We start from the raw sequence: 22,826 nt of genomic DNA, 5'->3' as shown, positions 1-22,826 counted from the left end.
TGTCATACATTTAACCCTTTGTGTGCCATATAATCATTGCTCAGGTTAGGACATCGGTTTTATTGATCGTGATTACACAGTAGCGGCTGAATATTGGTCCCTACCCAAAAATTACGCTCTAGCCTGTGACACTAATTAATGCCTACTGAATCTAGAATGGACATGAATGCTATTCTCAGAGTCTGACAGATAATCAAAATGAATAATGTCTAACAATTAATTTGTCTAAATAAAGAACTAGGTTTGAGATGAAATCCGCAAATTCAGAAAGATCCTCAGAATATAAAACCACAGGTCTGTAAATAATAATTAGCTGAATTGACTGGGTAGACTTATATTTTGGCTACATATGTTAGGATAAAGAACTTCAAACTTGGTGAATTTTTGTTCAGGTTTTTGTACGATTCCTAGATTATCATTGTAAATAACTGTGATGCCTTCTCTACCAGTGAGATGAGGCGGATGCATATAGCTGGACGAGTTTCATTTAAATGCTCCATACCCATTTGGTTTGATCCACAGTTCTGATAAACATATTACTGATCAAGAGTTTAATGTACTAATTCCATTAACAGTTAGTCTAATCCTGCAGTATTACACTGATAATAGTGTTGCAGTTTAATTGTTACTTGTATGGTGGTAATTAAGGACTACTTAAGCTCAAAAGAAAAGATTAATAGTCTTGTTTTAAACATCACGATAAGGTTAGACATTTTAAAACAGTCATAGAAACAATAAAGTTCAAAAGTACAGGTCACTTTCAGCCAAAACTGGAATAATAACAACGATATTTAATTTGACAAATTTAATCATGCAATGTCTCCAAGTTAGTGCACTTGTAGATTTTAAATGTAACTGAATAAGTAAACATCTTTCCACACTGCGATCAGTGATACGGCTTCTCTCCTGTGTGAATGCGCTGGTGTCATTAGAGATTACTCCGATGAGTAAAACTCTTCCCACACTGTGAGCAGTGATACGGTTTCTCTTCTGTGTGAATACGCTGGTGTCATTGGAGAGCACTCTGCGGAGTACAACTCTTTCCACGCTGAGTGCAGTTATATGGCTTCTTTCCTGTGTGAATGCGCTGGTGTTGTTGGAGATTACTCCGATGAGTAAAACTCTTCCCACACTGTGAGCAGTGATACGGCTTTTCTCCTGTGTGAATGCGCTGGTGTCGTTGGAGATCACTCTGCTGAGTAAAACTCTTCCCACACTGTGAGCAGTGATACGGCTTCTCTCCTGTGTGAATGCGCTGGTGTTTTTGGAGATCACTCTGCTGAGTAAAACTCTTCCCACACTGTGTGCAGTGATACGGCTTCTCTCCTGTGTGAATGCGCTGGTGTTTTTGGAGATTACTCTGCTGAGTAAAACTCTTTCCACACTGCGTGCAGTGATACGGCTTCTCTCCTGTGTGAATGCGCTGGTGTTGTTGGAGATGACTCTGATGACTAAAACTCTTTCCACACTGTGTGCAGTGATACGGCTTCTCTCCTGTGTGAATGCGCTGGTGTTGTTGGAGATCACTCTGATGAGTAAAACTCTTCCCACACTGCAAGCAGTGAAACGGCTTTTCTCCTGTGTGAATGTGCTGGTGTTTTTGGAGATTGCTCTGCTGAGTAAAACTCTTCCCACACTGTGAGCAGTGATATGGCTTTTCTTCTGTGTGAATGCGCTGGTGTTGTTGGAGATTACTCTGATGACTAAAACTCTTTCCACACTGTGTGCAGTGATACGGCTTCTCTCCTGTGTGAATACGCTGATGGATTTGGAGATGACTATGACGAGTAAAACTCTTCCCACACTGTGGGCAGTGATACGGCTTCTCTCCTGTGTGACTGCACTGGTGTGTCTTGAGTGCATTCTGATGACCAAAACTCTTTCCACAGTCTGAGCAGTGGTGAATTTCCTTCTGTGTATCATTATGAGAAGGGTCAGAACTGAGAGGATCAGATGATGTTGGCTGACTACTGGAGTCTTCAGAGGGGATCTGAAGTTCATATTTAATCTCTCCTGATTCTCGCAGTCTCACATACTCTTCATAGTGGCATCTCTGGATGTGTTTGTTGAGGTAAATTTGAGATGCATAAGAACGAGGGCATGTGGAGCAGGAAAAGACTTGCAGCAGAGCGTTCTTTATTTCTGGAGAAGTGAAAGGACAAAAATATCTGAAATTGGACATGAAATGCAACAAGATTATAAAATGTAACACTAACCCAATGTAAGGGAGCATTTTTACTGAACCTCAAACATTCAAGATTCTACATGAATGAAGACAGACTAAAAAAAAAAAAAAGTTTGAGGACTAAGATATACCAGCCTCTAACTAGGAGTACTGGTACTGTAGATTCAATAAGGTACTGGAACAGCAGCTATGCACAGCATTGGCCATAGCCACGTGGGTCTGAGCGACCAACAGGGAGTTGTTGGTTTCTGTTTGATCTAATGTTAAGTCTAGGTAATGGCAAGCCTAGCCTTATTTACATCTAAGACATAAGAGTAGCAATTTAATTAAAAAAAAATTAAATGTAGGCATATTTAAAAATAAATAAATAAATAAATAAAAGACACATTGCAACGGTTCAAATGGCATTCAAGTAGTTCTGCAGTAGTATAGGAATTTCCTTACTGCAGTATTTGAAGAATGCCACGGTGTGGTTTGTAGTAATAAAGCAACCAAACCTCCATGTGTTTAATTATTCATTCATCGGATGCTATTTGTCCCTTAGCATGTTGAAGCTCTTCAGCTACAAGAGTTTAAGGAGCTAAAAATAAACATAAGTAAAAAGATAATTTCTCTATGGCATGACTCTTGTGGAATTATTGAATTCCATAAAAATACTAAAAATGTTATTGCTTGTTAAATTGCTTGATAATATAACCATCACATATACTCCTGAAATAAACAAATATGTTCCAATTGATTTGTATAATGTTTGATGGGTTTGACTGACATCTGCATTAGCCAATTAACAACTTCGCTTGGTTCAGGCACGCTGCATGTGTGTTTTCAACTAACTTCTCTCCAGCCAGCTGGTTGTATTGCACTGAAGGTATTTGTGGCTGTGGGGGCATGGCCTAGCATTAGTTTGTGAATAGAAGGTAGGGCCAGGGAAGGTGAGTGGCAAAGTCAATGCACCTGTTGTCAATTAAATGTGTGTGTTTGTTGCAGTGATGGTGGAGGTTAGAAAAGGAGGGAGAAAGTGAAGAGAAGGGACTCCTCCCAACCAGAACATGTGTGTGTCTGTGTATGAGCAATGAGTGAGTGAATGAAGCTGAAAAGCAATGAAAATAGTAAAAAAAAAAAGTGAGAGAGAACATCAGCTCCTGCCTGCCATGCTTCTGTACTCCACTCACATCAAGGACATATTACAGTGGTGCCGGGAGTATGGAAGGGAACTACCACATGGAGTCCTCCCCATTTAAGGATCTCATCCATGCCCTTGCTACCACCCAGCAGAACCAGCATCAAGCACTGACCGCTCTCCAGAAGGAGCAAGAGCAATGCTTTGAAGCCTTGATGCTGGCCCAGCAGGAAGATCGCCAGGCATTCCAGCATCATCTCGCATCGGCAGGGGCCTCAAGTGAGCGTGAATGATGGTTAAACTTCTTCAGCCAAATGGGACACCCTCCTTCCAGTTTTTCACTATTATTAAAGATAGGCTGTATCAAGTGATGCAGGACACTCAAACCGGTGAAGAGATAAAACCGTTGTTAATCCCCAAGAGCCGTAGAGAACTCGTGTTCCATGTGGCTCACTTTAATCCCATGGCCAGACACCTAGAATAGGATAAAACACTAGCCCAAATGATGGCCCGGTTCTACTGGCCAGAGAGTTGTGGGGACGTTCGTTGGTGGTGTGCAGCATGCCGTGAATGCCAATTAATACATCCCGAGGCCATTCCAAAAGCGCCTTTGTGCCCACTCCCTCTAATCAAGACCCCCTTGAAGAGAATTGGTGTGGATTTCGTCAGGCCATTCGATCAGTCAGCATGAGGATATCATTTTATTTTAGTTCTGGTGGACTATGCAACGCGATATCTAGAAGCAGTGCCACTCTGCAATATCTCCACATGCAGTGTTGCAGAAGCACTCTCCCAGGTTGGGATTCAAAAAGAAATCCTGACGGACCAAGGCACTACATTTATGTCACGTGCACTTCGCGAGCTGTACGAGTTATTGGGAATTAAATCTATCCGCACAAGCGTCCATCACCCACAAATGGACGATTATTAGAGCAATTTAATCAAACCCTTAAAAATCTAATTCAGAAGTCTGTAAACGAAGATGCACGTAATTGGGATAAATGGCTCGAGCCCCTCTTATTCACAGTACGAGAAGTCCCACAAGCTTCCATGGGGTATTCACCGTTTGAATTATATGGGCGAAAGGCGTGTGACATTTTGAATGTGCTGCAGGAAAATTGGGAGGAGGGACCTTCAACTAGCAAGAATGAAATTCAATACATTCTCGACTTGCACACAAAGCTCCACACCCTCACACACTTAACCCAGGAGAATTTATGGCAGGCACAAGAACGTCAAGCCCGGCTGTACAACAGGGTTGCGTTCCTTAGGGAGTTCACTCCGGGAGACAAAGGACCCATGTTATTATCCACGTTGAGCTCCAAATTAGTCACCAAGTGGCAAGGGCCCTTCGAGGTCACACAGCAAATCGGGGATGTCGACTATGAGGTGAAGCAAATGGATGGGGCGGGGCTCTGCAAATATACCACCTCAACCTCTTAAAATGATGGAAAGAGGGGGTCCCTGTGGTGTTAGCGTCGGTAGTTCTGGAGAAGGTGGAGCTGGGGTCAGAGGTAAAAACAACGAAACCAACCCAGTCCCATGTGGAGACCACCTCTCACAGAGGTTGCCAAGTTGCAAAACGAGTTTTCTGACGTGTTCTCGCCCCTTCCCGGCCACACCCACCTCACAAAACACCACAGTGAGATGCCCCCAGGGGTGGTGGTGCGTAGCCGCCCTTACCCAAACACCAAAATATAAATAAATAAATTTTTTAAAAAAGTTGGTTTGGGATCAACTCAAGGCCATGCTCAAGGAGTCCTACAGTGACTGGAGGAGCCCGATGGTCCTGGTACCCAAGACCGACAGGTCGGTCCGGTTCCGTGTAGACTATTAAAAGGTGAATGCAGTGTCTAAATTCAACACATACCCAATGCCACGCATTGAGGAGTTGCTTGATTAGTTAGGTGCTGCTTGCTTTTATTCAACATTGGATTTAATAAAGGGATAGATCCCCTTGACTCCTCTATCCTGAGGCCATCCTTTAAAAAAAAAATCCGTTTCCTGTCCACCGGGTGAGCAAAAAAATTTTCAGTAGGGAGGGAGGGATTTTTTTTTTTTAATGGATGGGTAAGAAATCACAATGCTGTTTGCTTTTTCTTTCAGTACTTTTTTATTACAAAAGCAGACACATTTAATAAAATGACAGTTTAATCAACTGAAACTTGAACAAAAACTTTAAGTTAGCATTTTAAATGCTGACTGCAACATTTGCAAAACTTTTACAAAAGGTACTTAAAATGCCCGACACATGGACGTTTTGTAGTTCTAAATCGACCGTTAGGCCTAGTTCGGATGAAATTACACTATTAAAATGATCACTGAATGATTTGTTTTTCTGAATCTTTACTATTTTGTTGTTCGCTAGAATACCATTTTGCGATTTCACACTTAAGCAAATGTTTGAAAACTCCGGATCTCCTTCCTTCATGGCGGCTGCCATTTTTTTGTGCCGCATGGCGCATGCGCAGAGCTGATTCGACAGGGCTTTCCACAAGCACCGGCTGCCGGCCATACAGCCGACTACACAATTAAGTCCAGCCGGCTACTTTAATGACTTATTTTTGTAGCCCACAGGCTCTAAATATTAATTTTCGATTTTAATAAAATTAAATGTTTATCTAACGGACTGACAATAATGTCAAACTGAACCGCACTCATTTAAGTTGTGATTCGTGCTGTTTGTACCAATAATAACCACAAATTCCCCGCCGACTTAGTTGATCAAGGGAGAGTAACTCATCCGCAGCCCCTACATGCGGTGTGTGTGTGCGCGCACACTCGGTGGAGGCAGTAGTGTGTCGGGGCTGTCGGAGGCGACATCGGAAGGAACAGAAGGAGAGAGAACACTTATTTTGTCTCCGGTAAACCAGTCTTCTCTCTTTCAATTACGTGCTGGCATCAAAAGACACCGTTGGTTGTAAATGAAACCAAACTGAGTCGTTGGAGTGTATTTGCATACACAAATGGAGAAATGTTCACTGAGTGTTTAATTGTGTAGCCACCACTGCAGACCGTTGTCGTTGTTAATTCATAGCATGCTCAGTTGCGTGAATGTGTGCACAGGAGTTTATTATTAGTGATGCAGTGCTATGCATTGCAAACTATTAAACTATTGACTCCCATATAGGGAGTCAGTAGTTTGCAGTGCAAAGCACAGCAAACTCTTGTTCTTCCGTTTTTCATCGTCTGTACAAATTTCGATTGCGAATAACCCAATAACCGTACATCGCACACAGACAAACAATACATCAAAACGTGCGGCTTGATCGGACTTGCTATGCTATTACTTTGTTCAGCATTCTATGATTTTTTTCGCGACTATGTCGCGAAAAAATCACACAAAATTTCCCATTCATTTTCTATGGAATTAATTGAAAAAATCGCACATTTTCAATGTTTTTCAAATATCCGCTGCTCTGGCATGCTTTCACCTAGAGACATGATTCAAACTTTAAAATGTAGACAAACTTCTCCTGTGTAGATCTGGCATTCAACATTTTTGCTAGGTTCTATACTTTTTGATCAGTCACAGATCAAACACCATGACCAAATCTGGAGAAATTCAGACTTTATAATGGGTGTCTATTGCGTTACACACCAGTGGGGCTCAGCAATTTATTGTGTAGGCAACCTGAAAAAAAAGCTCTAACTTTCTCATTTAAACTGTGTTTTCAACCACAATTTTCACTCTACACACATAATTTTCTCAAAAGTTGTAGTCACACTTGTCTTGATTCACACAATGTGTCTACCTGAGCGACAGGACTTATAGTTTTTGAATGAGAAGCCTGAAAGTAAGGAGAGGACAGGCACGCTGTCCCATAGACTTCCATTATAAACGTGGGAGCGCTTTGACTGCAAAATCAGAAAAGTCACTTGTTTTTAACTCGCTCTATTGTCCACATTTTTTAAACTAGGGACAAAAAAATTACATAAATGTGTTCATGGGAGCCTTGTAGCACTCAATGTGAAAGAATTTTGTGAGTACCTCCTTTCATTTCCGTGTAAATCAGCGTTGTTCGAGGAGAGGGAACTCTGAGAAAAAGCGCTCTTTGCTTGTCATATTGTGTCTCTTCCCTGCACCTGAGCACCGTTACCAAGGCAACGAGCTCCACTCAGGGAGCAGAGAGGGGAGGGGCTGCTCTTTCTCTCAAACACCCCCCGGGCGGCTACTTATTTGTTATGGCTGGCTAGTATGAGCCTTAGTGGAAAGCCCTGGGAATGCATAAATGTCAAGTTCGATTTTAGATTTATGAACCCCAAAAAAATGTGGGAAAACCGGCGTTAAAAAAAAAAAAATTCACCCGCACAAACGGCACTCACCCGGCCGGTGGACCGGAAACAGAACATTTTTTAATAATGGCCTGAGAGAAAACAGCCTTTTCCACACCGTTTGGATTACACCAGTTTGTCATGCTTCCTTTTGGGTTATTTGGGGCTCCCGCTACATTCTAGCGGCTCATGGACAAGATCTTCCATCTCTATACCATGTATGGGGCAGCATACTTCGATGACATTATATACAGCAATGATTGGCCATGGCACCTTGAACACCTTAGGGCCCTAGAGTCGCAGAGGTGTGTGGGGCTCACAGCTAACCTGAAAACGTGTGCAATTGGGTGGGTGGAAGTACAATATCTGGGTTTCCACTTGGGTCATGGGCAGGTGCGTCCCCGAATTAACAAGACTGCAGCGATTGCGGCCTGCCCGAGGCCCAAGACCAAAAAGGTGGTGAGACAGTTCCTGGGGCTGGCTGGCTACTATCATAAGTTCATACCCAATTATTTGGACGTCACCACCCCGCTGACTGAGCTCACTAAAAAGGGAGCACCAGATCTGATCTAGTGGATGGAGCAATGCCAACAGGCTTTCACCAAGGTAAAAGCTGCACTGTGTGGGGGGCCACTTTTACACTCCCCTGACTTCTCCCTCCCTTTTAATTTGCAGACAGATACATTGGACAGAGGGCTGGGGGCCATTTAGTCCTAGGAGGTGGAGGGCAAGGAATGTCCCATGCTGTACATCAGCCGCAAGCTCTCAATGCAGGAAAGTACAGCACCATAGAAAAGGAGTGCCTGGCCATCAAGTACACAGTCCTCACCCTCCCCGATACTACCTGCTGGGGCGCCCTTTCACCCTCTTCTCTGACCATGCACCCTTCCAGTGGCTCCACTGCATGAAGGATGCCAATGCGTGGATCACCTGTTGGTATCTCGCCCTCCAGCCATTTAAATTCAAGGTGGTCCACAGGCTGGGGGCACAGATGGTGGTAGTAGACTCCCTATCCCGTCCGGGGGGGGGTCCGCTGCAGGCCGGATGGCTCCCCGGCCTGAGTTAGGTGGTGGGAGCATGTGGCAGCAGGGCTGTGGCCTAGTGTCAGTTTATAATGTGTCCTGTTCCCCTCAGTTTCTGTAATATGGAAAGATCTGACAGCATTATCCGATATTGTGCATTTACTGTGACAGGGCATTCCCCCCCCCCCGACTTCTCCCCAATTTTCTCCCTAATTTAGCCATGGCCAATTCCCACCCATCAGACTGCTCTCCAGTATCACATAACAGCTACCAACCAGGGAGGGCCATCACGTGCTTCCTCTGAGACAAGTAATACCAGTCAACTGCATATTTTACTCATACAATGACAGGGGGGAGAAAGTGAAAGCCCAATCCACTCAATTCCTATTAAATGTACTCTCACACGCCCATGACTGGCCAGTGTAATTGACAGGGCAGGGAAGATGCAGCATGCCATCTCTCCCTCCCAGAGAGCCCAGACAATTTTGCTCTCTTAGGCTACCAACCACAGATGATTGTGGCATCATCAGGATTCGAAAGTGGCAAGATCTGGATGATGGGGAGGATGATGGGGCAACACTTTCCTGCTGTGCCACTCGGGATCCACAGGGCATGCATTTTACACTACTTCTGGTTCAATTGTGCATGATGAATAAAACTAACAGTATTTTGTGGTTTACTATATAGTCAGTTTCGCAATAACAGGATGTGCAGTGGGGTGACTTCACATGTCTCAAAAGGAAGCTGATAGACTTCACCCTCTCTGGTTGGTCACGGTCATATGATCGAGAAGACCTACCTGGTTGGTGGAACAGGCCAAAATGAGTTCTCTGGGGAATGCTCTAGTTATTGCAGACTGCATTGTACAACAGCTTTCATCCCAGAAATATTGGTAGGCTCAGAAATGTGTCACTAGACGATACAGAAAATAACCTCTATAACCTCTTAGACAAAAGTAACACCTTGCTGTCTGGTTGTTCCTGTAGGTGCAGGACTGAGTTCTTTGATGTACTCCTCTTCATACCACACCAAGAGCTCCTGTCCTGGGTTAATGGGTCGACAGCAACGATACAGAATCGCCCCTCGATACTGAAATGCCACAAGATTCTGTTCATCATCATTACGGGCACAATTCACATACCTAAAAGAGTGAGGCAACGTTCCAGAAAAGGTAAAAATCAGATCAGAGTTGCAGACTTGGAGAAAGCATGGCGGAGATATCAGTGATGTGAAGATAAAGCTCTTCCAACAAATGAGGACCTGTAAAATCAAATCACTAAAATGACCCAACAGCTGGTGTACTGCTCACCTCATCCAATTCACATGCGTCTCTCTTTTGGCATCGATGTATTCTTCACACTGCATGCTTCTGTATACCTGTAGAAAAATACCACATTTACATTTTCTTTACTAAATCGATCTATGGCTTTAAATGAGGTGTACAGAAACGAGAACGTTGGCTCATGCCAATATTATTAATTCTTGACTGTATCTTGAGTCACAAAACAGCCGACAAGCTCCAAGATAAATTTAGTAACTATAGGAAAATGCAGTCAAGGCTTTTCATCAGAATTTAGGCAAAGGAAAGATTTCTTATAAAAGGCTTTATGTCTGACATGGCAAAGCTGTGCTGTGAATCAGACCTCTGATTCTGATTCTCTGATCTGTCCCTTGTATTTTGGTCTCTAAACAGAAAGCTACAAAACTACACAACTTTAAAAAGTCAGTTCCATCCCTAAATGGGTTTTATATAAAATATTTTGGATTTGTACAAGTAATTCTTGTCATACTGTAAGTGTTTGGGAGCTAATGTTGATTTAGTTCAGTGTAGCAGTGTTTATTTTTAATTTAAAGAATTTTAAATTTACTTTTGGTCTTAGTCGTGTCCTGAAAATTATAGTTACATTTTAGTCTTTTTTTTTTTTTGTCAAGATTTAATCAGTGGAACTCAATTTTAATTTTAGTCTAATTCTAGTCAAAGTTTTAGTAATAATTTTCTCAGATAGTTGCATGGTATTTGTAAAATGTGCCCTGTAGTTTTAAGAGGGGCTGTCACAGCAGGAGTATTGCTGGATGATTCTCTGCCCCCAATAATTAGCATTCATCAAACTTTAGCTTAGTTAGGGAATGTTAAAGGTGCCCTTCCACCAAAAACATTTAATACAGGCTCTTTTTGAAATACCATAGTTCACTCCGAGTTGCATATGCATGCGAAAATGTAATTCTACCCCCATTCCCTGTATTAGCTTATGAAAGAAAATAGTCGGAAAAACGAGCGAATCTGAAAAAGCCCTACGAACTTACGTCACTTCGAAAATTAATATTCATGGCCTCGCCCACCTTGGCTTGCGACCGCCCACGGGAAGAAAGTTCGGATTTAAGCGCAAGGAGAGATAGCAGAGCCCATCTCGTCAATAGCTAATGAAGAGGACCTAACAGCAAGTTGAAAACATGGCTGAACAAGTTCATGCCTGTGTTATTTGTGGCAGTAAGACATCAACGTTGCATTTCTTGCCCAAGATAGAAGATGTGAAGAAGAAATGGTTGGAATTTATCTTTGGAACACCACCAGCGAAATATAATGCAACGTTAGTACTGTGTTCTTATCATTTCAACCACAGTGACTTTTCAAACTTCGGTGCCTTCAGTAGTGGTTTTGCGTCGAGGTTGTTTTTACTGTACCGTCAAGACGATCGACCACCAGCTCACGAGCTGTAAGTAAAACATGAACTTTTTGTTCGAAGGTTTTTGTTACAAAATAGCATGTTCATATTCTCCACGTTAGCATGCATGACATGGTCACAAGCCAGGCAGGGATGAGAGTTTTCCGCTTTTCGGCGGATTTCCGCTTTTTCTGAGTAAAAAACGACCTTTTTATATTATGCCAAATCCGTTGAGATTTTTTTTAATTAATTTCGGGGGGGTTGAGGTATGTTTCTTCATGCTGTTCAAACTTTATTAACTCCAACGATGTTTACACATTATTTGTAAGTCACCATCTTTAGTCTCGTTTAAATCTTGTTGAATGTGATGTAAAATTCGTGTTATCTACATTGTTATTGGTCAAAACATCGATGTCGAGACCATAATAGCCAATCAAAACAGTTTTAACAAAGACACCCACATCCGCTTGTTCTGACCCACTGGAGGTAGCGTCACAGTGCTGTTAGCCAATCAGAGGTAACATGTTTACTGATTGCTGTTAGCCAATCAGAGGTAACACGTTTACATGTCATGAATATTAATGAGTAAGAGCTGAAATCCTGTCGTTCTCCCGCCACCCACTCCTCCACCAAACTAGAATAGCCTGAAACAGGAGAGCCACAGCATTTTTTTCACCAAAACCGGCTCACAGGGCATTCATTCATACTAGAGACCACAGCACAATTAATGAAAAAACGATGCAATGAGACCTTTAACATCAGCGTGTCCGACTCTCATCTCCTTGCTTTAAAACAGTGCACATTTAAATTTGTAGAGTTTTAGCTTATTTGAGTCAGAAAAGCTGCCAACACATCCGGTAGCATGTATTCATCATTCAAAATACAAGTGCATGCTCTAACCAAAGTTCAAAATACAACCCCAATTCCAAAAAAGTTGGGACATTCTGTAAAACATCAGTAAAATCAGAATGCAATAATTTGCAAATCATAGAAAACCTATATTGCATTAAAAATAGTACAAAGACAACGTTTTTTTTTTCTCTCCGTGCTTTCACGGAAGGCGGTCGCATTTTTCTCTGCTCTCCCTGTTTTTCCCTGCTTGTGCTCCTTTGTCTCATCTTGTCTGTCTATACATTTGAGAGACTCTCTCCGCACTGCTCTCTAAAAAAAAAAAAATCATGGAATTGATAAACTGGTGTAGGTACACAGCCCGTCCTTTTAAGAAACTACATTTCTCATCAGCCCACTTCCGTGTTGACCTGCGTCACACCGGGGCGGGATCATCTACGTCACTTCCTACAGGAAGGCATAAGAGACCCGGAAGCGCTCAGCTCCTCCTCTTTTGGCACCATGATTCCAACGGACACAGAGAGAAAATCGCTCGCTCTGCCGGGCAAATCAAAAAGACGTCTTTTTCTTTCTTTCTTGCAAGATCCACGAGTTAGCGCGATTTCTTTGTTTACCTTTGGCCACGGTAAAAATCTAAGATCGCGCGATTTTAAACTCAGTGAGTTACAACCGGTTTTTCATTCATTCATTAAGTACGTACTACTGCAGCTCAAAGCAGTTAATTTGTAATTAGCTGTGCACATTACTTTGATCAGAGACTTTCTTTTCATCACAAGCGACCACACGCCGGACCCAGGAAGTTCTCTGCGCTTTCTCACGAGCGACTCACGTGCTCCAACGGTCTCGGAACATCTCTTCATATCTTGCTAAAGGCAGGATATTAAGTAAGACTTGGCATTTGGGCATAGTTAAAGCTAGTCTTAGGAATTTGCTTTTATTGAAATAGTGTGAATTTAAACTCAGGAACGTTTGTTTACACTGCTCGACACGCAGCGTGTTGAATTGTTGATTGTTCTGTTTTGTTTTAATCTCTCAATTTAATAGATAGGCTGTGCATGCTTCTCTTTATTCCTACTAACATATTTAATTCTCTTATCATACAACTTGACCGCATCAAGATTTCAGGGGATTCAGTATTGTTATAAGCTAGTGAAATTAGTCTACGGCTAATTCCTTTGTCTACTTAGCAACACAAAGCTAATCTAGGCCCACACAAACACACCTTGGTTAGCTACACAGAGCTAGCCTTTTGTCTCCAACACGTGGCAGTCCTTCCCCCACACACAAACACACCCTAGTTAGCCACACGGCTAATTCCTTTGTCTTGTTAGCAAGCTAGGCTAACCTTTGCTCAAGCCACAAGGCCTACACCACGTGGGGACACACACACACAAACACCCTCCTTAGCTAGGCCATAGGGCAGGGGTCTTCAATCCTATCCGCAAAGGGCCGGTGTAGCTGCAGGCTTTCATTACAGCCAAATTGGAGGCTCACTTGATTGTTGACTGGAGACGAGGGTGAAATGATTAAACAAGTGAAATCAGGTGTAGCTCCTGCTTGGTTGGAATGAAAGCCTGCAGCCACACTGGCCCTTTGTGGATAGGATTGAAGACCCCTGCCATAGGGCCTTTCACAGGCCACACCCACACAAGGCCTCTCATACACACACCCACACACACCTCACTGTTTGTATATATTTCAATCTGCTATTATCCATTTTTATTTTTGTTATAATAAATTCATCTATTATTGAAACTGTGTTTTATTTGTTACAATATACTCGAAGTCCCCAATCTCCCAAAGAATTCAAAAAGGTGCATATAAGTTATGTAATACGGTAAGTGATCATAATAATTTAAGTGATTCACTTTGAATGATTCACTTGAATGATTCACTTGAATGATTCATTTGAAAGATTCAATTTAAATGATTCAATTTAAACGATTCAAATGAGACTGATTCAATTTAATTATTAACCTTCAAATTTAATATGAGACTGATTTAATGAGATTGATCACTCAATTACTAAAATGCACCCACACTGGTCTCCTAACGAAATTGACAGTTTTCTTGACGAGAAGCTTGGGTTCGGGGGAACCCGCCTGCCCTGCCGTAATGTTCGCGGCTGGTTACATGATGGATGTGTGGGAGCAGTGACGGGTCGTGTGCCTGGCGATTCTTTCTGTGGAGGACATTGAAGACATCTACCTATTTGGAACTATGATTACAGGACTTTTTCTGATTGGATTAGGCATTGCCCTGGTTTATCGAGGAATTCAGACAATGGTGACAGCTGTTCAAAGCCCCATAAAGCTGCCCGATATGATTGAAGCGGTGGGCAGAGCTGTCGGCACTCAGACTGTGGCTATTCAGAACTTGAACCGCAACATGCATGACATCATGGAGAAGCTTTCGGCTTTGCAAAGGAAATGTATTTTGGAGACCAAATTGGACAAAATGGACAGAAATGAAGAAACAGAGTGGACGTGCAAAAAATGCGTCTGCTCGCCCCAAGACCAAGGGTGTGGTGTTGCAATTATATCCAATCACCGCAACCTTCCCACAAATTTGACCAATCGTTGGCGTCGTTTTGAGGTGACGTCGACAGACTACCTTCCGCCTTACTTCCGTGTATACGTTCAAGAGAAGCAGCATGCACGCAGTGTTGCCAGATTGGGCGGTTTTAAGTGCATTTTGGCGGGGTTTTGAACATATTTTGGGCTGGAAAACATCAGCAGTATCTGGCAACATTGCATGATGTGCGAGTCAGTGTTTATGTAGGCTTAAATTCTGTTACTGAAAGTGTGTTATGTTTACAGTGAAGGACTGTGTGCACTTTACATTATTTTTTTTTACTTAATACAAGAAATTAATGGATGCCAACATTTTTGCCAAAATGGTATTTTATTTTCCATTGTTTAAGCAGCTTCAGCATCATACTGTGAGATTCTGTTCAAATTGTTTTTTTTTCTTCTATGAAGCCTGAGCCATTTATTTTATTAGTTTATAATTATTGTTTAATTTAGTCTTCAGGAGAGACTGCCTGCACACAGTACAAGTATTAATAGTGTTTTTTTCTTACATGAAAGCTGAGGCATTTATATTATATTTTAAGGTAACTTCATGTTGTGCTGTGAGGTTCTATGCACTTTAACTTTTGAACCAACAGGTGCATTTGGATAAGTAAAGCCTATTTTTCTGCATTTTTGTAGTCCTGGTAATCTTTTATATTGGTAAAGTTGTTTATAGGACCATTTCTCAGTGTCTTTGTTTTTTTTAATCAATAGTTTTTCGGTAATAACTTAATATTTAACATATCACTCAATTTTAATCACAAAAAGAGAAAATCGCAACAATTTCTCGCAACTTTCACTTCCTCCCGCAATGTAATCGCAACAAAAACCAAAAAAAACACCGCACCTTTCATCGCAATTTTTTGGAAAAAAACCCCGCAACATCAGACATTTTAGCCCGCAAAAATCACAAAAAAGACCCGCGGAATCTTGGGGGGACTGAAAAAAGAAGGAAGTATGACCACGATTATTTAAAGTTTGGATTTTCATGGACTGGATCTGAAGATGCTCCACTGCCACAGTGTGTTGTCTGCCAAGAGGTGCTAGCTAACGATGCTATGAGATGTTTAAAATGTGTAAAACAAGATGTTTTAAAAAGAAAAGCACAGATGTTTAAAATGTGTAAAAGAAAAAAATAAAAATGTGTACAACAACCTTTTTTTTTTTAAATACGAATGGAACATTAAGTATCACAACAACAAAAATTGTGAGGGGGGGCGCTACTGTTTATTTGCTCTGAGGGGGGGCTGACTCTCCCACACTTTGAAAACCCCTGCTCTAGTCATTTTTTTAACTGTTTATGAACTCCTTTAACCATGCTTTGTGGGTGTGACCTTTTTGCTGGGGCATTACAACCAGGTGTTTATGCTTAAATTAGTAAAGCACAAAATTGTTTTGCGCAAGTTCTTCATACAGCTAAACTCTTAATTTTGCTCTCAAAGTGCACCAGTTTGATACATTTAACTTTAAAATAAACAAAATTATCTTCCAGGGGAGCATGCCCCCAAGTGAGGTCCACTGACCATAGTTTCACAAAATCCTGAAGGAAACATGATTATTCTGTCTTTTTAAAAAAAAATAAAAATAAATAAATAAATACTGTCAGTAAAACATTTACCTGTTCTTTTGTGAGTTAAGGTAGCTGTGAAAGAAATCCCTCTCAACTCAAAATGTAAAAGCAGGTGACTGTGATTGTGTGACATACTGTATCCTAGAAGCATGTTGATGGGTAGTGAACTAATGTGGCAAGTATGTGTGGAAGGAGGAATCATGAGACAGAGATCTCCACTTTTGAATATGAATACATCTTTGTCACTGCACATTGTACAATGAAATTGGATGCCATCCTACCAGTGCAATATCTGCCTATAAATAAACAAATATACTATGTGTTGCGATATAAAACTCTAAAAAGACACACAAGACATGCACATTCCCTGCATTGCACAGTCCCTTTAAAAGCAGCATTTAGTGCAATTATGGCTCTTGGGTAGAAGCTGTTTTTCAGTCTGTAGACCCGTTGCACTGATGCAGCGGCGCGGGAAGACACTGTCGGCAGGGGGTGCTGTGACGTGACCTGGGACATTTTTTTGAAGGGGGGTCTGGGGGTCCTCCCCCAGAAAATTTTGTATTTCTTAGATGCAATTTCCTGCATTTTAACCAATCAGGTGTCCGAAATCCTTTTAAGCTTGCAATTGCAATATTTCGTTAAACTGCCTACTACTTATAGGCCTAATCCGTAAAAACGACGTTTTTTTTTTTGAGTGATGACGGAAGAATCTGAAGCCTGTCTGTCAATGACAATTCTCAGTTAACACGATTACGAAGGACAGGTTATTTTAGAAGCAGAAGCGCACAGCTGTGGTTTAACAGTCGCAGGTTTTACATCTGCTCTAGATAAACTGAAGGAGACGCGGATTCCACCCGATTACAGCCTTACATACCCAGATCCAGTCAAGCAAGTGTGCATTTCAAATACAGTAGTTAGTCGCACGCACACACACACACACACACACACACACACACGAAACAGAACAACACTCTCGCTGGAACAACACAAACACCATGGTTCTCTCAATCAACAGACCGAAATCCATGAACCCACTCATCCTACTACTATGGGTTAGTGACACTAACTTAGTGTTCTATTGCAAAAATCACTCATAAAAGTGATGCAGTGGTATTTCACACTCTCCATTAAGAAAAGTAAAAGTAAAACATGATGAGCATGGACACACCGTTTTAAACGAACATTTTTTAAGACTGTAGTTACATCTGAGTCAACTTCAAAGCACGATGCTAGCAACACCTGCACTTGTTCAAGGCATACCAAATAGGCTCAAGTGAACACGACACAGCGGGCAAAATTAATAACCAAATGGCCTTACCTTAAAACGCTGTCTTGATCATATGACTTCTCGCAATTATTCCACTTAAATCCACACGGTTCTCTTCTGAGACATAGTAACTATTAAGTATCAACTAACTAACTAACTAACTAACTAACTAACTAACTAACTAACTAACTAACTAACTCTTACTCTTCTCTACAGACGGTCGACTCGTACTCGCTTCCTGTTGTAATTTCGCGCGCTGAAAAGCTGAACGTCAACGTCACGACAAAAAAAATTCTGATGGTCCACTAGGCTACATATTAAGTTATAAGTTTTAATTAAATCCTTTTTTAAATAACTAAAATGTAGCCCTCATCATCCTACATCTAAAACATGACATATAAAATCAGCAGAGCCAAATGAAAACAAATAAATAAACAAATATATTTTCACGTAAGTTTTGTTTTATGTTCATGTCAGTTTTGAGGGTCCACCACCAGGGGGTGCTGCCGCACCACCCGCACCCCCGGTTCCCGCGCCGGTGCACTGATGTCACATTTACATTATCAACCGCCGCTACCCTATACCTGGGGGATAAGCAAACTTTGTTTACATACTGAAGCCAAGCGGAGATGTCTAGCGTCTGTTGCTGTTGTCTGAAGAAAACTACAGTGAAAAAAGCTCTACTATCGGATTACTTGGATAATCTTAGTCAGAAAGAAGTGAAGGCTAGATATACGTGGAAATTAGAGTTTATTAGCGGTTATGATCCTTACAAAATTCCTTGAAACAACTGGAGCAACGGTGTAGATTTGTGGGCTAGCATTAGCTACATGTTGGAACATTCTTTTTCCTGAAGAGTCTCTACATGGAAGAACAGTTAAATAAATAAATAAATAAATAAATAAAACTACAAAAGCAAGAAAACCTTCTTTGCGTACAGAATTTTTCCCGAAATCAGCTTTTGGGAACAGAACATTACAAAAGCCAAAGCATTTACTCTCAAAGGACTCTGACCTGAACTGTAGGCTGGATCTTATTCCCACCCCTCCATGTCTCAACAACCCCAAGGACATCTAGGAGTGCAAATAGCTCTATAACATCTTTTATACAGTGATGCTTATTATTGTTAAAACAGTAATCTGAAGTGCTATTATTTGTAAAATAACAAAATATCTTGCTCTAGACTTTCAAACAATATTGTAAGATTTTATTTTAATTTTATCCAGTAGTGGATACGGACAGTAACAATTTTATCCAAAACAGTTTTTCCTGCCTCAGTTGATTTATTTCCATTTCACATGCATGCAGCTGTTGTAAAGTTCAGTGTGTTTGCATAGAACTCTTTTGAACCGTAGGTTCATTACTACACTCTGACCTCCACGTTGACATTTTGCACAGGACTGTGTTCCGCTGATAACAGAAAAAAGCTTCAGTGCTCTCTGCTTTTAATCTTTTCTGTTCTTTCAGGATACATCTGGCACGTCGCTCCTTGTTGGATTTTTTTTTTTAACCAAATTATGTCTGCGTTGTTCAGTGCCCAATCTGGGTTTTCCGTGTCAAATAAAGAAGCTGCTTCACCTGTAAGAACATCAAACACTTTCATGAAGAAGCTAACTTGAATTCAAGCAGGAAAAAAATAAAAGAATCTTAAGCAAACTCTTCCATACTCACTTCTGACATTTTTTAAAAATACATTTTAACTCTTTACTCCTTAATGACGACATATAACAACCCCGTGTATATCCCATAATGACGACATATGATGCCTTGTCTAAAACCTTGTCAAAACCTTGTCTTTAGACTTTTTTTCTTGTAAATATGTTCTCAGGGTGAACAGTTTATACATATACAAGGGTGGCTGGAGCAACTGCTTTCAGGGGTAAAGAGTTAAATACAATCACGAATTTCTCTGGAGTTTTCAGGCTTAGCTCCTCTTGCCATATTCTGTTTAACCACTCAATTCTTCATTGTTCTTGAAGCATTTGATTCTCTTTGTTAACATTTTTGTCGATAGCAGGGAAGACGGTAATACCTTTTTATCCATTTCTCTATTTGAACAACCAAAGGCAGTGCAAAAATGAACCATACTGAAGACAGGTTAAGCCTTACTTACACGAAAGACGGTGTCCACTTGACCCCCCAGGTGAAATTATCACGTGATGCGTGACATCATGCACAAGGAGTCTATTAGTCCATCTCTTAATTGATCTGAACTGTCTGCCCAAGGGCAGCAGTTCAAACAGAGAATGTCTGGGGTGGGATGGATCTTTTAATCTACCCTGGGTTCTTTTGAGGCAGCAGGAACCGTAAAGCTCTTCCAGGCAGGGGACAGGGTATCTGATGATCTTCTGGGTGGTGGTGCCGACCCTCTGGAGCACTTTCCTCTCTGCTGCTATGCAGCTGGCAAACGACATACTGATGCTGTAAGTACGTACAGTATGCTCTCAATGGAACAATGGTAGAAGGTCACAAGCAGTTTCTAAGTGAGGTGGTTCTTCCTGAGAATCCTCACGAAGTAAAGTCTCTGCTGTGCCTTCTTTATCACTTGTGTAGTGTTGATGCTCCAGGTCAAGTCCTCCTCTATGTGCACCCCAGGAAGTGGAAGTCCGAAACCCTCTCCACACATTCCCCACTGATGAGAATAGGCTGAATGTCACTTTTCTTTTTCCTTAAGTCTATGATCAGCTCCTTGGTTTTGAGGACCACGCTGTTGTCTTTGCACCACCCAGACAGCTGCTCCACCTCATCCTGATAAGCAGACTCCCCCCCCCCATGGTAGTGTGTCATCCACAAATTTGATGTCATTACTGGAGTGGGCAGGGTGCAGTCGCAAGTGTGTGTGGGGTGGGGGGGTCAGCACACAGCCCTGTGGGGGCCTACTCTCACCCTCTGGGAGCGATCAGACAGGAAGTTCTTTATCCAGAGACAGATGGATTGAGACAATCCCAGGTCTGTCAGGTTGGACACCAGTCTGTGAGGGAGAATGGTGTTGAATGCTGAGCTAAAGTTCACAAAGAGCAGACTAGCATAGCTCTCCTGCTGCTCAAGGTGAGTGATGGCAGTGTGGAGAGTTGTGGCTATGGCATCCTCTGGACTGGTTAGCTCTGTAAGCATACTGGTGTCATGTCTAACATGGGTGGGAGGCTTGCTATGATGAAAGTCTGGACAAGTTTCTCAAAGCACTTCATGATAACAGAAGTAAGTGCCACTGGACAGTGGTCATTCAGGCTGCTGGTGATGGTCTTTTTTTGGCAGTGGAACTATGGGAGAGGACTTCAGGCAGGGTGGGATGGTGGACTGAGATAGGGACTGGTTGACTTCTCATGTGATATCTTGTGGTCTGTACATAACATGGTTCTAGATGTTTTATTTTACTCCAAGATGCATGTCCATCAGAAATACTGGCCAGAGGTGATCAATTACTGCAGGAGTCTTGGTCAAGGTGGCCCATTGCTATTTAGCCCTTAATGCTCTCTAAACTTTAACAGCCCCATGAGCCTTTGCACTCTGGCAAGGCTCTGTGGAACTTGGAACAACTAGAGTGATTACCTTTTCTGGGTCACAACAACAATAATCCTCCTCCCTGGACCTAAAATTATTTTCAAAATCAAAGTGAGAATTGGATTAAAGGCCATTTAGTTACATTTTTTTAAATGTTCTAAATAAGTGACTCCCTACAAACATTTTTAATTAAAAAGCAATCATTGTTGTATTTAAAAAAAAAAAAATAAATAAATATATATATATATATATATATATATATATATATATATATATATATTCGTTTTAACAATTCGATTCGAATCACGATTCGTGGTTGCCGATACGATTCAAGGACGATTTTGGTTCATTTAGAACGATACGATCCAAAATGATTCAGTGACTTGAAATCGATTAAAACCATTGATTAAACCAGTGTACAGTGGTGCTTGAAAGTTTGTGAACCCCTTAGAATTTTCTATATTTTTGCATAAATATGACCTAAAACATCATCAGATTTTCACACAAGTTCTAAAAGTAGATAAAGAGAACCCAGTTAAACAAATGAGACAAAAATATTATACTTGGTCATTTATTTATTGAGGAAAATGATCCAATGTTACATATCTGTGAGTGGCAAAAGTATGTGAACCTCTAGGATTAGCAGTTAATTTGAAGGTGAAATTAGAGTCAGGTGTTTTCAATCAATGGGATGACAATCAGGTGTGAGTGGGCACCCTGTTTTATTTAAAGAACAGGGATCTATCAAAGTCTGATCTTCACAACACATGTTTGTGGAAGTGTATCATGACACAAACAAAGGAGATTTCTGAAGACCTCAGAAAAAGCATTGTTGATGCTTATCAGGCTGGAAAAGGTTACACAACCATCTCGAAAGAGTTCGGACTCCACCAATCCACAGTCAGACAGATTGTGTACAAATGGAGGAAATTCAAGACCATTTTTACCCTCCCCAGGGGTGGTCGACCAACAAAGATCACTCCAAGAGCAAGGCGTGTAATAGTCAGCGAGGTCACAAAGGACCCCAGGGTAACTTCTAAGCAACTGAAGGCCTCTCTCGCATTGGCTAATGTTAATGTTCATGAGTCCACCATCAGGAGAACACTGAACAACAATGGTGTGCATGGCAGGGTAGCAAGGAGAAAGCCACTGCTCTCCAAAAAGAACATTGCTGCTCATCTGCAGTTTGCTAAAGATCACGTGGACAAGCCAGAAGGCTATTGGAAAAATGTTTTGTGGACAGATGAGACCAGAATAGAACTTTTTGGTTTAAATGGGAAGTGTTACATTTGGAGAAAGGAAAACACTGCATTCCAGCATAAGACCCTTATCCCATCTGTGAAACATGGTGGTGGTAGTATCATGGTTTGGGCCTGTTTTGCTGCATCTGGGCCAGGAGGGCTTGTCATCATTGATGGAACAATGAATTCTGAATTATACCAGCGACTTCTAAAGGAAAATGTCAGGACATCTGTCCATGAACTGAATCTCAAGAGAAGGTGGTTCATGCAGCAAGACAAGGACCCTAAGCACACAAGTCTTTCTACCAAAGAATTGTTCAAGAAGAATAAAGTTAATGTTTTGGAATGGCCAAGTCAAAGTCTTGACCTTAATCCAATCGAAATGTTGTGGAAGGACCTGAAGTGAGCAGTTCATGTGAGGAAACGCACCAACATCTCAGAGTTGAAGCTGTTCTGTACAGAGGAATGGGCTAAAATTCCTCCAAGCCGGTGTGCAGGACTGATCAACAGTTACCGGAAACGTTTAGTTGCAGTTATTGCTGCACAAGGGGGTCACACCA

General features: G+C 41.5%; 1 protein-coding gene across 1 annotated transcript in view; it reads right to left on the bottom strand.

Annotated features, from left to right (window-relative positions):
- Window positions 1-759: 759 nt before the first annotated feature.
- LOC132901322 (histone-lysine N-methyltransferase PRDM9-like) overlaps window positions 760-22,826 on the bottom strand; it is an 85,216-nt gene continuing 63,149 nt past the window's right edge. Inside the window, exons 4-6 of the mRNA XM_060943639.1 lie at window positions 9,912-9,979; window positions 9,565-9,743; window positions 760-2,142 (exon numbers count right to left, since the gene is read on the bottom strand). Of these exons, the coding sequence (XP_060799622.1) occupies window positions 1,010-2,142; window positions 9,565-9,743; window positions 9,912-9,979 (1,380 nt within the window). The 3' untranslated portion in view covers window positions 760-1,009. The remainder of the gene's footprint in view (window positions 2,143-9,564; window positions 9,744-9,911; window positions 9,980-22,826) is intronic.

This window comes from Neoarius graeffei, chromosome 17, assembly GCF_027579695.1.
Source record: "Neoarius graeffei isolate fNeoGra1 chromosome 17, fNeoGra1.pri, whole genome shotgun sequence".
Classification (NCBI taxonomy): domain Eukaryota; kingdom Metazoa; phylum Chordata; class Actinopteri; order Siluriformes; family Ariidae; genus Neoarius; species Neoarius graeffei.
This window is presented reverse-complemented; position numbering and strand designations above follow the sequence as displayed.